The sequence below is a fragment of the Psammomys obesus genome, unplaced genomic scaffold, assembly GCF_907164565.1.
Source record: "Psammomys obesus unplaced genomic scaffold, mPsaObe1.curated_primary_1811, whole genome shotgun sequence".
Taxonomy (NCBI): Eukaryota; Metazoa; Chordata; class Mammalia; order Rodentia; family Muridae; genus Psammomys; species Psammomys obesus.
Genome location: NW_026585895.1, coordinates 32,818,110 through 32,832,212, shown reverse-complemented (window position 1 = coordinate 32,832,212; position 14,103 = coordinate 32,818,110). Strand labels below are relative to the sequence as shown.

The 14,103-nt window shown below is 42.6% G+C and overlaps 1 protein-coding gene across 2 annotated transcripts in view; it reads left to right on the top strand.

The window, feature by feature from the left end:
- Nucleotides 1-10,528, top strand: part of Lypd6b (LY6/PLAUR domain containing 6B) — a 161,375-nt gene extending 150,847 nt beyond the window's left edge. For both annotated transcript variants that reach the window (XM_055600489.1, XM_055600487.1), the window contains 3 exons: nucleotides 630-728; nucleotides 7,390-7,520; nucleotides 9,083-10,528. In XM_055600489.1, coding sequence (XP_055456464.1) covers nucleotides 630-728; nucleotides 7,390-7,520; nucleotides 9,083-9,247 — 395 coding nt within the window. In that variant the 3' untranslated portion in view covers nucleotides 9,248-10,528. The remainder of the gene's footprint in view (nucleotides 1-629; nucleotides 729-7,389; nucleotides 7,521-9,082) is intronic.
- The last annotated feature ends 3,575 nt before the right edge of the window (nucleotides 10,529-14,103 follow it).

Below are 14,103 nucleotides of genomic sequence, written 5' to 3'. Positions count from 1 at the left end.
CTTCCTTCCTTCCTTCCTTCCTTCCTTCCTTCCTTCCTTCCTTCCTTTCTTCCTTCCCTTTTAGGATTTTCAAGACAGGGTTTTTCTGTATAGTCCTGGACTTGCTTTGTAGACCAGGCTGGCCTTGAACTCACAGAGATCTACCTGCCTCTGCCTCCCTGAGATTAAAGGCATGTACCACCATGCCTGGCTACTTTGCATTTTTTTTTTTTATATTCTTCAGATGTTCCATCTTCTGTGTCTCCATCTAGCTCTTTCATATATATATGTGTATATGTATGTCTGCATATGTATATGTTGTATAGTCTACAGTATCATTACCATTCTTGGTCATTCCCTCAACCGCTCTTATTTCAAAATATTAAATTGTAATAGAATCACACCATGGATCTTTAAGTAGCTTGTGGAACCATTTTCATTTCGTTATAATGGAAGGAAGATCATAGTACTTACTAGAAGGGAATAAATGAAATAAAGCTCAGGCCTGATGGTTAGAGCCGACTTTTGGGCATTCCAAACAAGATGTCTTGTTTGTTTTGCTTCATCTAACAAACTTGCTAATTCTGTGCTATTTTTGATGTTGGAAAATTTTACCTTTGGGTGACCTTACTTCATTTTTTTTTTTAAAGCCACACCGTTCCCAAATAGTTTCAAGTGTTTTACTTGCGAAAATGCAGGGGATAATTATAATTGCAATCGATGGGCAGAAGACAAGTGGTGTCCACAGGGTGAGTATCTGGGCTTGGGAGGCTCTTCCAGACTCTTCTGTGACCTCTCTTTATTTAGGTCCTTCCCTTCACTGGAGGGAGGAGTCATATATAATAGATTAGCATGCCAACACAGCCCAGTGAATTCTACAGGGGTCCTGGATTTCTTGAGAAAGACTATCCAAGACAGCAGATTATCCTGAGAAAACGTGGAAATGGGTGTTGTATGCATCATGAGGAAAAATTTCTTAAGAGGTATTTATCAAGAAACCACAGTGTTGACTAAGGCATTCAAAAAAAATTCCAGAAATGCTAGTTGATGCTTGATGATACCCTAGAAAGTCATACTTACTGGCTTAACGAAAGGAAAGGTTTCTGTACTCTACTCTCAAGATTCACTGATACCTGGGAAGCTCATTCACTCTCCTAACAAACACCTGATTATCCTGGGTAGTTTACTGACATCTCTCCAGTGCCCAGTCCAGTGCCTGGCTCCTAATATGCAGTCAGTAAATACTTGCTGAAAGATGAATGGATGCCTTTGACTAGGTAACCATGGGAACTCCTCTCTGAATATACTTTAAAGCAAAGACCTGAAGGGCCAAGACAAGGAAGCCAGACGGAGCTCTGCAGGAAAGGTGTGCGTGAAAGGGAAATTTCAAGTGCAAAGGCTTCCAGAGGAAGTAGGTGGTGTGGCCTCCTCAGTGAACAAGAAACACTGGCCACAGTGGTACAGTGGGAGTTGGAGACACGATCCGAGAGGGACCCATGTGCAAAGACGTGCAGAGGTTTCTTTTTCTGACAGAGTATGGAAGTTGGAACACACGATACTGATTGTGAGATCACGATACTGTTGGAGAGCTGAAGACAGAGTCAAAGACTATCAAGTGGGAACTGTTGTTGCTTTTGGTTGGAAGATGGGAACTGGAACTCCCCGTGGTAAAAACAGAGTGAGGACAGTGAATGTTTTCATACAAATTTGGGAGTAAAACTGACAGAAGATGCTGACAGGACTTCAGAACTCAGAGAGCTGCGATAAGACTGGGCTGTTCCGATTTTAAGGTTTTTAGATGCAGTGGCATAAGAAAAACAAATGGCAGAACAGGCATTCAAATTAGAAGCTGCTGGTATGGATCTATTACTGTGAATGTTTAGAAGTTTCTATACCACATTATTTATAGAATTATGGCTTAATTTTTTTCCAGATATAGGAAATCTGTAGGATTTCCCCCCCCCCAGCCCCCAACACACAAACCCAAAAACAATCCTACTGGCTATGATGTTACCAATAATCACTGCTAAGCTAAGTGTTCATGCTCGTAGCATCCATGTGGTCAATGGTTTTCATCATCTCTTTCCTTGAAGAAGCAAGGATTAGAGTCTTTTTTCCTTGAGGTTCTTTTACATTTCTTAAATTGTTATATGCTTGTACATGTGTGATCGTGTGCATTTTCTTTCATGTTTCCACAAAAATTTTTCTTAATTGTTTTAAAGGATTTTTTTTCTATTTAGAATTTCATATATGCATATAATTTACTTTAATAAAATCTGCTCTCTTTTCATTCCCTGCCAATTTCTCCCATCTGTCTTCCCCTACACACACACACACCTCTACTTTCCCCCAATTTTGAGGTTTTTTTTCCTTTAGACCAACTAAGACCAGTCAGTGGGGCTAGATAAAAGATAACATACTGGTCATGAGTTCATGAGTATCCTCTCAGGGGCCACATCCTGAAGAAAACTGACTCAACTGACTGAGCAGCCATCAACTGCCAGTGCCTCCTCTGCCAGGAGAAGGAGTTATTGAATCCCTCCCTTGCCTGTGCTGGGCTTTGCTTGGCTTGATCTTGGGAAGGTCTTCTGTGTAGCTTCTGTGAGTTCATGTATGCTATGGCCCTGTCACGTCTGGCAAGTAACTGTTTCACCGCAGATACTCATTCCCCTTGGCTCTTATAATCTTTCTGTCCCCTTCTTCTCCATGGTGATCCCTTAGCCTTGGGAGTAAAGGCTGTCCCATTGAGCACTGAGCATTCCACAAACTTACCTCTGCACATTGACCACTTGTGGCAATCTGTCCTGTAGAAATAAGGTTCTTTGATGGGGTTGAGAGATGTGCTAATATGTGGGTATAAAGGCAACAACTTAGGGGCAATGTATTACTATGTCCATTTAGCAGAATAGCAGATGGCTCTCCTCTAGGATCTAGGACCTAGCTAGCCACAGGGTTTGGGCCCAGTTAACAGTACCAGGCACAAGTCCTGTCTTATAGAGTGGACTTCACATCCACTCAGAGAGAGACTGGTTAAATTGTTTTAATGTTTTAGGGTTGTTTGATAATGACGTCTCCTAATTTATTTCAGATGGTTGATATAATTCTTTAACAGTTGACTTTAAATTTCCACTGAAAATCAAGTAGAAGTAGAGTAGCTTTAGAGTTTCCCTTTTTACTGGCCTTCCCTTTACTCTTTGAATTGCCTCTCAAAGTCTGTGCATACTGTTTCTGTGCATAATGCTCCAATTTGTTGCTTATCAACCAAAACCTTTTATCTGCTTCTGGGCTTTAGGATACCATCTCTTTTGTTTATTTAAAAATTGTTTAAAGATTAATTCATGTGCATGAGTATTTTGCTTGTATGTATGACCATGCTCCATATGCATGGCTGGTGTCCAAGGAGGCCAGAGGACACTAGATCCCCTGGAGTTAATAGATGCCTGTTAGCTTCCATGTGGGTGCTGGGAATTGAACCCAGCTTCCCCGCAAGAGCAACACGTGCTGAGCTATCTTTCCAACCTAGGTAGCATCTCTTTTGAACCACAGATAAACACAAACAGGAGACCTTAGCTTCCCATCCCCAAACAGTGTCAGAAACAGCACAGGCAGCTTAGTTGGCTCTGCCAAGCCCACCTGAGAGGCCAAGTGAGGAATGACACCACCTTCCGGCACAGCAGGAGGGCTCTTTTTTTTAATTAAATATTTATTTTTTTACATTAATTACAGTTTATTTGTTTTGTATCCCACTCCCTCATTCCCTCCCAATCCTAACCCTTCTTCCCTCACCTCTTCCCATGGCCCTCTCCAAGTCCACTGATAGGGGAGGTCCTCTTCCCCTTCCATCTATCCCTAGCCTATCAAGTCTCATCAGGACTGGCTGCATTGTCTTCCTCTGTGGCTTGGCAAGGTTGCTCCCTAGTCAGGGAGAGGTGATGAAAGAGCCAGCCACTGAGTTCATGTCAGAGAAAGTCCCTGTTCTTACTAGGGAACCTACTTGGACACTGAGCTGCCATGGACTATATCTGAGCAGGGGTTCTAGGTTATCTAGGTTATATACATGAATGGTCCTTGGTTGGAGTATCAGTCTCAGAAAAGACCCCTGTGCTCAGATTTTTTGGTTCTGTTGCTTTCCTTGTGGAGCTCCTGTTCCTTCCAGGTCTTTCTATCTTCAGCTTTTTTCAAAAGATTCCCTGCACTCCACCCAAAGTTTGGATATCAGTCTCTGCATCTGCTTTGATACCTTGCTGGATAGAATCTTTCAAAGGCCCTTTGTGCCTCTGTGGTAGGCTCCTGCCCTGTTCCCTGTTTTCTCCCTTTTCCAATGTCTGTCCCGTTAGCCTTTCTGAGTGAGGATTGATCATCTTACCCAGAATCCTCCTTCTTGATTAGCTTCTTTAGGTGTACAGATTTTAGTATGTTTGTCCTATATTATATGTCTAATATCCACTTAAAAGTGAGTATATACCATGTGTGTGTTTATGCTTCTGGGATACCTTATTCAGGATGATCTTCTCTAGTTCCCATTATTTGCCTACAAATTTCATGATTTCCTTGTTTTTAATTGCTGAGTAGTATTCCACTGTGTAAATGTACCACAATTTCTGTATCCATTCCTCAGTTGAGGGGCATCTGGGTTGTTTCTAGCTCCTGGTTATTACATAAAGCTGCTATGAACTTGGTTGAGCAAATGTCCTTGTTGTATACTTGAGCATCTTTTGGGTATACACCTACGAGTGCTACAGCTGGATCTTGTGGAAGCACAATTCCTTAATGTCTGAGAAAGCACCAGATTGATTTCCAAAGTGGTTGTACAAGTTTACATTCCCACCAGCAATGGAGGAGGGTTCCCTTTTCTCCACATCCTCTCCAGCATGCATTGTCACTTGAGGTTTTGATCTTAGCCATTCTGATGGGTGTAAGGTGAAATCTCAGGGTCATTTTGATTTTCATTTCCCTGATGAATAATGATGTTGAACATTTCTTTAAGTGTTTCTCTGCCATTCGATATTCCTCTATTGAGAATTCTCTGTTTAGATCTGTACTCCATTTTTTAATTGGCTTACTTGATTTGTTGCTTTTTAACTTCTTTAGTTCTTTTATATATTCTGGATATTAGCCCTCTGTCAGATATAGAGTTGGTGAAGATCCTTTCCCAGTCTGTAGGCTGCTGTTTTTTCTGATGACAATGTCCTTTGCTTTACAGAAGCTTTTCAGTTTAATGAGGTCTCATTTATTGATTTTTGTTCTTGGAGCCTGTGCTGTTGGTGTTCTGTACAGGAAGTTGTTTCCTGTGCCAATGAGTTCTAGGCTCTTCCCCACTTTTTCTTCTAACCGATTTAGTATGTCTGATTTTATGTTGAGGTCTTTGATCCACTTGGTCTTTAGTTTTGTGCAGGGTGATAAATATGGATCTATTTGCATTTTTCTACATGTAGACATCCAGTTAGACCAGCACCATGTGTTGAAGATGCTATCTTTTTTCCACTGTATGGTTTTGGCTTCTTTGTCAAAAATCAAGGATCCGTAGGTGTGTGAGTTTATTTCTGGGTCTTCTATTCGGTTCCATTGATTCGCCATTCTGTTTCTATGCCAGTACCATGCAGTTTTTATTACTATTGGAGAGCTCATTTTTGACCATCTGCTAGCAAAGCCTTAAAGATGTTAACCATCTGGAATTACAACTGAGGTGTCATTTCTTACGCTTCCCTTTGCTGATATTTAGGGAAGTGGTAGTCAGCCATTCATCCACAGCAAGTGGGCCTAGAGCTGCCGCTCTTCGTCATCTCAGATTTCCCTTTCTCCATGCAGCCTCACTTGTGGTCTGTCCATGTGGTTAGGACAAGGTCTCTGTGTAACGGCATGACAACATGGATTTTTTTGTTTGTTTTATTTAAAATAGCGTTTGTGTTGACTGGTTAGAGGCTACTTTCATGTGTGTGGTATATGCAGTTCTCCAGATAAACACAACAGCTACCAGTTTCCAATCATTCTGAGTTTGGAGTATACCTTTAAATGCCTTCTCCAAAGCATTTAATGGCTCCTTTTCCTTCAGGCTCCAAAAGTCGGCTACTTTTGTCTGGTTTTTGTTGAGTGGCAGCCAAGTGTACTGATGAAGAGCACAAATCCTTGGAACCTGCCTTGGTTAGAATCCTACCTTACATCTATGTAACGCGTCTACCTGTATGACCACGGACAAGATGGTGGCCTTTAACCCCGACACTCAGGAAGCAGAGGCAAGAGGTTCACTGTTTGAGTTCGAGGTGAGACTGGTCTGCATAGGGAGCTCCAGACCAGCCAGGACTATGTAATGAGATGCTGTCTAAAACAACAACAACAGAAAAGGATGTTAATATTGTCTATGGCCTTCCAAAGGCTCATGGTGAGGATTGAATAATTGAGCACAAGTTAGAGGCTGACTACCAATCTACAATGTGAATGTGTTTGCCACTGTCAATATTACTGAAGTTACCAAAATGCCACTGTATTAACACTTCACTGAAAAGCACATTGATCTTAAAGGATCTAATAGGGACTTGTGACAGGAACTCTGTCTTCTCAATCTTGATCCATTTCCTCCCAGTCAGTTGCTATTGGGATCCATGGTGAAAAGCATGGGATCCATGGTCTTTGGTAGCAAAAAGGAGACACGGAACTAAAACAGAATATCTTATAATGTCACATGGACCACTTTCTTAGGAGAATGCTGTCATAAAGTGGATGGGTAAAGCAGTGAGGATAACACTATAGAAATGAACTAAGTATACAGCTCATTTCCCACATGGGTGGGAAACAGGGCATAAAGAGGACATGAAAAGTGTAATTCATTGATGAGGAACAGTCAAACATGCTAGAAGGCTTAGAATCTGAATAAGCAAGAGGAGGAAGAAAGGTGTTCTGATGTGTAGCTGGAGACCCATTTGCCACGTAGCATGTAAGAAACAAACGTTGAATGAGGCTCCAAGCTTCCAGACATGTTTTTTTTTTTTGTTTTGTTTTGTTTTTTGTTTTGTTTTGTTTTGTTTTTTTGTGCTCACAGTTTTTTGTCTTAATTTAGAGTCCCAAAACATGTGCTTCAGAGGAAAAAAGGGCAGGGCCAGGGACATAAATACTTGCATATTCGATTAGCAGGCCTAAGGATTGATGACAACTGCACATTTTTCTCAGCTTCAGCTAATGCCAAAGGAACTGGATCCCCATTTATATTCATTTTCAAAACACATGTGTGCTTTGGGAGCTGATGTCTTTGTAGAAATACCACCTACAAACTGTAGCATTCGCTGTTATTAAGTTTGTCGCCTAGAAGCCTGAAGATTATTCGGAATGATAGTCTTTTCTGGCACAATAGTCGAGGGGTCTCTTTAGCAATATGGAAAATAAAATTGCCGGTTTTTTGTTGTTAAATTTTCCTAGACACACAGTATTGTCTGACAGTTCATCACTTCACCAGCCATGGAAGAAGTACATCCATCACTAAAAAGTGTGCCTCTAAAAACGAATGTCATTTTGTTGGCTGCCGCCACAGCCGAGACTCGGAACACACGGTAAAGATTTTGTGTGTGTGTGTGTGTGTGTGTGTGTGTGTATGTGTGTGTGTATTTTGTTACATTCCCAGGTTTCATGGTGATGGTGGTAAGTTATGCATCCTAGGAGAACCCAGGTGGAGGAGCAAAAGGTTAGGTTTATTTGTACTCTGACAAAAAGACTCCATTACAGTGCCAATGAAGAGAGCAGACACTTGAAAATATTCTATCTTCAAAAAGCAATAATGTTAGTAAGAATGAATACTAATTTCCAGGCTCCAGAGCTAATTTCTGGGCTTCAGAACTGGCATAAATAGTCTGAAGCCAGTCTAGAAGCTCAAGAATAACCCATCTCTGAGAGAGTAAGGAGTGCTGGATTCTGGATGATGTGTTCTGTTCCTGGCCAAAAATTAGCACAACCCCTTCCCAGGGTAACTGTAAGATATAAAGGAGAAAACAGGCATGGCTTATAGGCATGGCTTTTGCCGTTGAAATGCTGGCATCTCTGCTCAGAGGAGAAAGAGTCTAAGAGAGTAAGATAAATGTAGCAAAATATTGGATCAGCTAATCTTCTTAATAGTCTCATTCTATCATCCCAAACAAAAATGTACTCTTATAAGCAGAGATCCTAAAATTTGGGAGAAAATGCTTTGACAATATGTTTTAATAGGATTTTAGAAAGTAAGCTAGTGACTCTGCCATCGGTGGCTGTCAATTCTGATTAGGCAAGGGCTGTATGACCAGCAACGACGAGGTGTGTTGGCAAGGCTGGAAGGGAGCATCCTAGACTGAGTGAAATGGGATGTCACATAGAGGTCTAGGACCTCAAGATCTCTTGAAAGTACCTCAGGCTAAGCGCAGTGCCTCAGGCCTGTAATCCCAGTATTTTAGAGGCTGAGGCGGGAGGATTATGATTGTGAAGCCAGCCTGGGTTACATAGTAAGATTTGAAAAGGAAAATAAAAACTTCCCTTGGGCAGCTGGCTGGCCAGCCACTGAGGGCTGTGTTTGGAGTTACTGCCTTTCTGCTGCCTCGTTGGCCTGGAAACCTGTGTGAGCCTGGAAATCTGTTCATGAGGTCATGTGTTTGGGCTAAGCATGTATTCCTATTGCGATCAAGGTTGCTTCCCTTGAAAGCACTCTTAAGAACCTAGACTTTTTCTTTTTCTTTTTCTTTTTTTTTTTTTAAAGCTAACCACCACCGCAGTCATAATAGGACTCAGGTCAGAGACAACAGCAAGTCACCATTATCAGCTTACAAAGTAATACTAAGAAAGAAAACCAAAGTCAAGTCCAAAAGGTTCCTGACTTTCACTTTGGTTTCATTGTTTCCTAAGAAACCCAGCAAGATCTAACAACTGGGAAGTTTAATTCAGTTTCCCTCCTGCACCTCCATTATGCTTGGGTTTGACACAGATGCTTCAAAAGGGTAGGATGCAGACCCTCAGGGCAGTCTTTGCTCGGGAGGGGAAGGGTACCCACAGGCTGGACTATCAACTCCGGCACCTGTCTTTGCTTTTGTTTGTTTCGTTCCTTCCTCCTCCCTGCTCTTCACTCTCATTTCTCTTCCTACCTCGTACACAGGAGTGCAGGTCTTGCTGCGAAGGAATGATCTGCAACGTAGAGTTGCCCACCAACCACACAAATGCTGTCTTTGCCGTCATGCATGCGCAGAGGACATCTGGCTGCAGTGTCCCCACACCCTACCTCCCGGTGCTGGCGTGGATCTTCATGCTTCCCTTGCTATGATGTTGCTGTTCCCAGGAGAGGCGAGACCAGCAATGCAAAAGCACATCGCAGAAACAGTGGATGGGTGAACACTGGAGCGGAGTCTTATCTTGCACTTGATAAAGAGGATACGTTGGACCCCAAAGTAGAGGGCAAAGGTTTACTCTGCTGAAATGCTCCTGCATGAGTTCACAGCACTGAGCATGAGGACTTGGTAGGAAACAAGAGGACTACCTAATGTCCAGTGTCCTGGCCTAGGAGTGCTGCCTCCTGTCAGTTCTGTTGGAGGCTCCAGCATTGTTCCTGGTCATAGTAACTTGATGAGGCCTGATCAGACCTTCACCTGGAAGGACTTTTTGACCTCATGGACTCCCTCAGAGGCTGCTGGGTCTGACTCTCTGGTTTCTGTGGTTAGCTCAGAGCATCTCTGTAAAATTTAACCCTTCTACCCATGGGAGAGCTGTTTCTCTACTGTGTTAGCGTCTCAGTATTGTAACAAGTACCTGAGATGATCCATTTATGAAGATTGGACTCAAACTTTGGAGATCGCAGTACATATTGGTTTGGGGCTTGTGTTAAGAGCGTGACACTCCCTCATAATAGAAAATTGAAAAGGAGAGAGGATTGGATGGAGAGATGGCTCAGCAGTTAGGATCACTGACTGATCTCCTCGAGGACCCAGGTCTGATTCTCAGCACTCACACAGCAGCTCACAGCTGTTAACTCCAATCCCAGAGAAGCCAGTGCCCTCTTCTGGCCTCTGGTAGTACTGCATACATGTGGTACATAGCCATGCAGGCAAAACGCCCCTATACGTATTTCTTTTAAATAAAGGGAAAGGAAGGAAAAGGAGAGAGAAGTGGGGGGTGGGAGAGAGAATGTGCACGTAGGATTCTACAGTACCCTTTAAGATCATGTTTCCGATGTCCTAAGTCTCCCTTCTAGCCCCCATACCCTAAAGGCTAAACCACCCCCTTAATGGTACCAATGGGCTGAGGACCAAAACTTTCACCTTCTCACAGTCAAGATCCAAACAGCAGTACCCACAAACTACCTAGTCAATGAAAAAGGCAGCAGTAGGAGGGAAATTTCCAGTTGGAATCCTCGGAATCCATTTGCCCACTATGAGGTGGTTGGGGGTGGGGTGTAAAAATTTGGGTTATGTAGCACAACGCATGCTGTGTGTTTCTTGACCATGTGGAGGCCTCCGATGAAGCACATTTACCAGTGTTACTACACCTGTGTTTCCAGGCACCGTGGATGATACATGTTGTCAGAAAGAATAAAATTTTATGCCAGTGTGGCTTATTTTTTTGTTTCTCTGCTTTTCCTTTTTCACAGGGTAGGGCAGGGGTGAAAGGGGAGAGACTCCTCACGGAGGCTAAATACAAAGAGCACATTGAGAAAGTCAGGCCACTTCCCTGACCAGGGGAGACAGACGGATGTCACTGTGACATGTCCGTCCTTAGCCACAGCCTACTGAGACTCTCAAGAAATTGAAAAGAGTTGTCATCTCCACTCCAATCACCTGCTCTTCTCTGAATGCCAGTCAAGACCAGCAGAAAAACTCTAAATATGCAATGAAATGTCTCGTCCCAGTGCCCCCTCTTTCCCTTTTATAGCACAATTTCAGAATGTCAAGTGAATGTCTCTTTGCTGCTTCTAGACTCCCATGTCTTTCCCTCCCACTTCTGCTCTTTTATGTGTCAAAAAGGAACTCCTCCCCTCTAAACATGGGCCATTAGAGTGCTGGTTTCTCTGTTAGAACCCAGCAGTGATGCTGTCTTTGCTTGTGACATAGGTTGGTTAACTGTGTCATAAGTCCAATCCATCCCACTACCTAGTGTTGTTAATACAATTTTATTAGAACATAGTTACGCTTTGCTTCTGTATCTGGTTGTCTGCCCTCAATCCAGGATAGCTGGGTACAAAGAGATGGTGTGGTCTTTGGCAAGATTCCTGTCCAGGACAAACCTTCTGAGCCCTAACCTATAATAAGTTACAAGTTGACTGAAGAGAAAGCTGTATTTTTTGCAGGGTCCATGGTGTGAATGGTGAACACTCAGTCTGGGCAGTAATTTGCTTTATACTTCTTTTGACTTCAGCACCAGTGGGTTTGCCTTCTCTGTCTTGATTGGTTGTTCCAGTTACTTCATTCCGATGGTGGTTATATGCTGATGTCAGCCACAGGCTGTATTGGTCTCTTTATCCTGATGCTTTGGGAGTGACTTATCTTAAGGGAGACTATTCAGCTTCCCATGAAACAAGGAGTGGCCGGTTACTTTATCTGACCCATCTACCTCAACCCCAGACTCACCTGGAAGCATCAGTTTTGAAGCCTGATAAGGATGATTCATCCCACTTTTCAGTCAGTACCTTGAGGTATTTGTGTGTCTATAGCTTCTATTTATTTGGTATTCTGTATGGCTTCCTTTGGAACATTTAAATAGCATCTTTAGTGTCTTTTTATTCCCCAGTGGGTTTTTCTTTTTTGCCATGCAACTGACATATTGTCTAGTAAGAATATAATCATTAGTGGAATTAAATTTTTCTTCTGATTTTGTTTCTGGAGTCTAGATTAGTGAAAAAATCTCTCTCTCTCTCTCTCTCTCTCTGTGTGTGTGTGTGTGTGTGTGTGTGTGTGTGTGCATATGTACATTCTACAGAACATATGTTATGGAGAGGTCAGAGGGCAATTTAATTTACAGGAGTTTTGTTTTTTTGTTTATTTGTTTGTTTTTCCCTCAACCAGTGTTCCAGCATTGAACTCATATCATCAGGTTTAACCTATGAGCCATCCCACCAGCCCAGCTTTCTGCGCCTACGACTCCGTGGTCTTTTCCAATGTACTCTGAAAGCTAGAATTCAAAAAGTAAATCCAGTCATTGGAGTCTGTCACATGAGTTTTTAAAAATAAAAATCCATTTCATAATGATGTGGCCTTCAGGTTAATTTGTCTTTAATGATCAAGAAAATAGGAAATATGTTGGTTTAAAAATATTCAATGACAATTGGAGTAATGAACCAGGAAAAAAAAAAAAAGGAAATGTGTAGATTTGCTGCTGCAAGAGATTTCTGGGGTTAGCTATACAGATGAGGGGTGCACATGGAATTTGACAGCCGATTTCTTTAAACACCCCTCATCTACATAATCCACAAATCCTTTGCAATAGCAAATGTCTTTCAAGGAGGCTGGGCAAAATGTGGCAAGCACTTCTTGGAGACAGATTCCAATAAGGTTTCAGAGGGTTCCTAGACAGGCATGGGGTCTTTGTATTTAAAATGGTTATATCCTTTGAACCACTTCAATGACAAAAGAACCTCAATCACATTGGCACAAATGAACTTCTTGCTTCACATATCAGGAAGTCCAGAAGAACGCTAGTTTCCAAGATGGGCTTGATCCAATGGGTCCGACTCCTTTTAATCTCTTTTGTCCTTCATGTCTTTTGTAAGTAGATGCCACAGATAAGATATACTGTCCACTCAGTGGCTGGCAAGGTGTTGGGAACACTTCAAGAAGATGGACTTTTACACTCAGTTCCAGGAACCAGGCAAGAAATGGTGTCCTCTCGGGAGCATGTTGTGAACGGTGGACGGAAGTCAACCAATCAGGAAACCAGAAGGGAAGCGGGAAGCAGTAGATCTGGGTGGGCAGGCATAAACATTTGCTCCTGTTGCCCACAGTGATAGGTTGCGAGGGAAGGCAGCTGCGAAGATGGCCGAGGCAACGCTACGAAGCTAGAGATGGAGGGTGGAGCCTACCAAAGCCACGCAGGCTTGCCTGAGCACACAGCGGAAAGCTGGGCAGACAAAGGCACTCCCTGTAGACTGCGATTCCCTGGGATCACTCTTTTTCATTGTAAACCTCCCAGGGGGTAGGGAGTATTATTTCATGAGAGTAAGCCTGGAGTGAGGATCACCTTTTGTGTAGGCCACACTGCCTCCCGTGGGTCAAGTGATTCGGGGTGCCTGCACAACCACAGAGGAGCATAAAACTCTCTTGGAATATACACAGCCCATCAAGGGTCCTCACTGAATGCAAGCCGAGTGAATGAATCTGGAACCTTCAGGAATGGAGACAGTGAACTCCATCCATCATGCTGAGGGGAAGGGGAAATGTGGGCGCTGCCTTCTAAAGCAGAAGCTTCAAATAACTTTGTTTTCTTCCTATTTTTGTTGATGAGTCGCTGCTGACATTTCAACCAGTGAGCAGGACTTTCATGGGCTTCCTGTAATCCACAGGAAGCAATGGCTTCTAGATTGCTTTCTACTTCCCTTTCCTATATGCCCTTCGACATCTCAGAAGTTCCTGTTTGCTCTTTCTACGTATTTCTAAATCTAGTATGAAATCAATACTTACGGAGTGGGTCCTGAATGCTATGTATGCATCCTGAATTTAACTAATGAATTCAGACTGGGAATGCATCTTTGTCGGCTGTCTGCCCTCAAGGATGTCCTTTTCGGTGTTAGCCAGCAGAAGAAAATTAAGTAGCTAAGTGAAGATGAACACTATTGGAACAATGCAGTATTTTGCCTAATTTAGGCAAATCTATATTGGTTCAGTGGGTCTTTTCTTGCAATTAGTCATAAGTTCAAATGTCCACCTCCACTTTGAGAAGATATTTTCTTAGCTGCTTTCGGAGCCTGCACTTTTATACTGACCCGGGTTTTAAAATTTCATTTGAAGAAAGACAAGAAAGATTTTGATCATAATTGCAACAATGTTCACCCGGGGGGGGCAGCCTGCAGTTGTTTGACTGATATAATAGATTAGTGGGATCTCTCTACATGACATCTGTGTATTCTTTTTAATGCAAAGTTTCAAAGACAAAAGCGAGTTTAATTAAGTGGAAATATAATTCAAACTTACATAA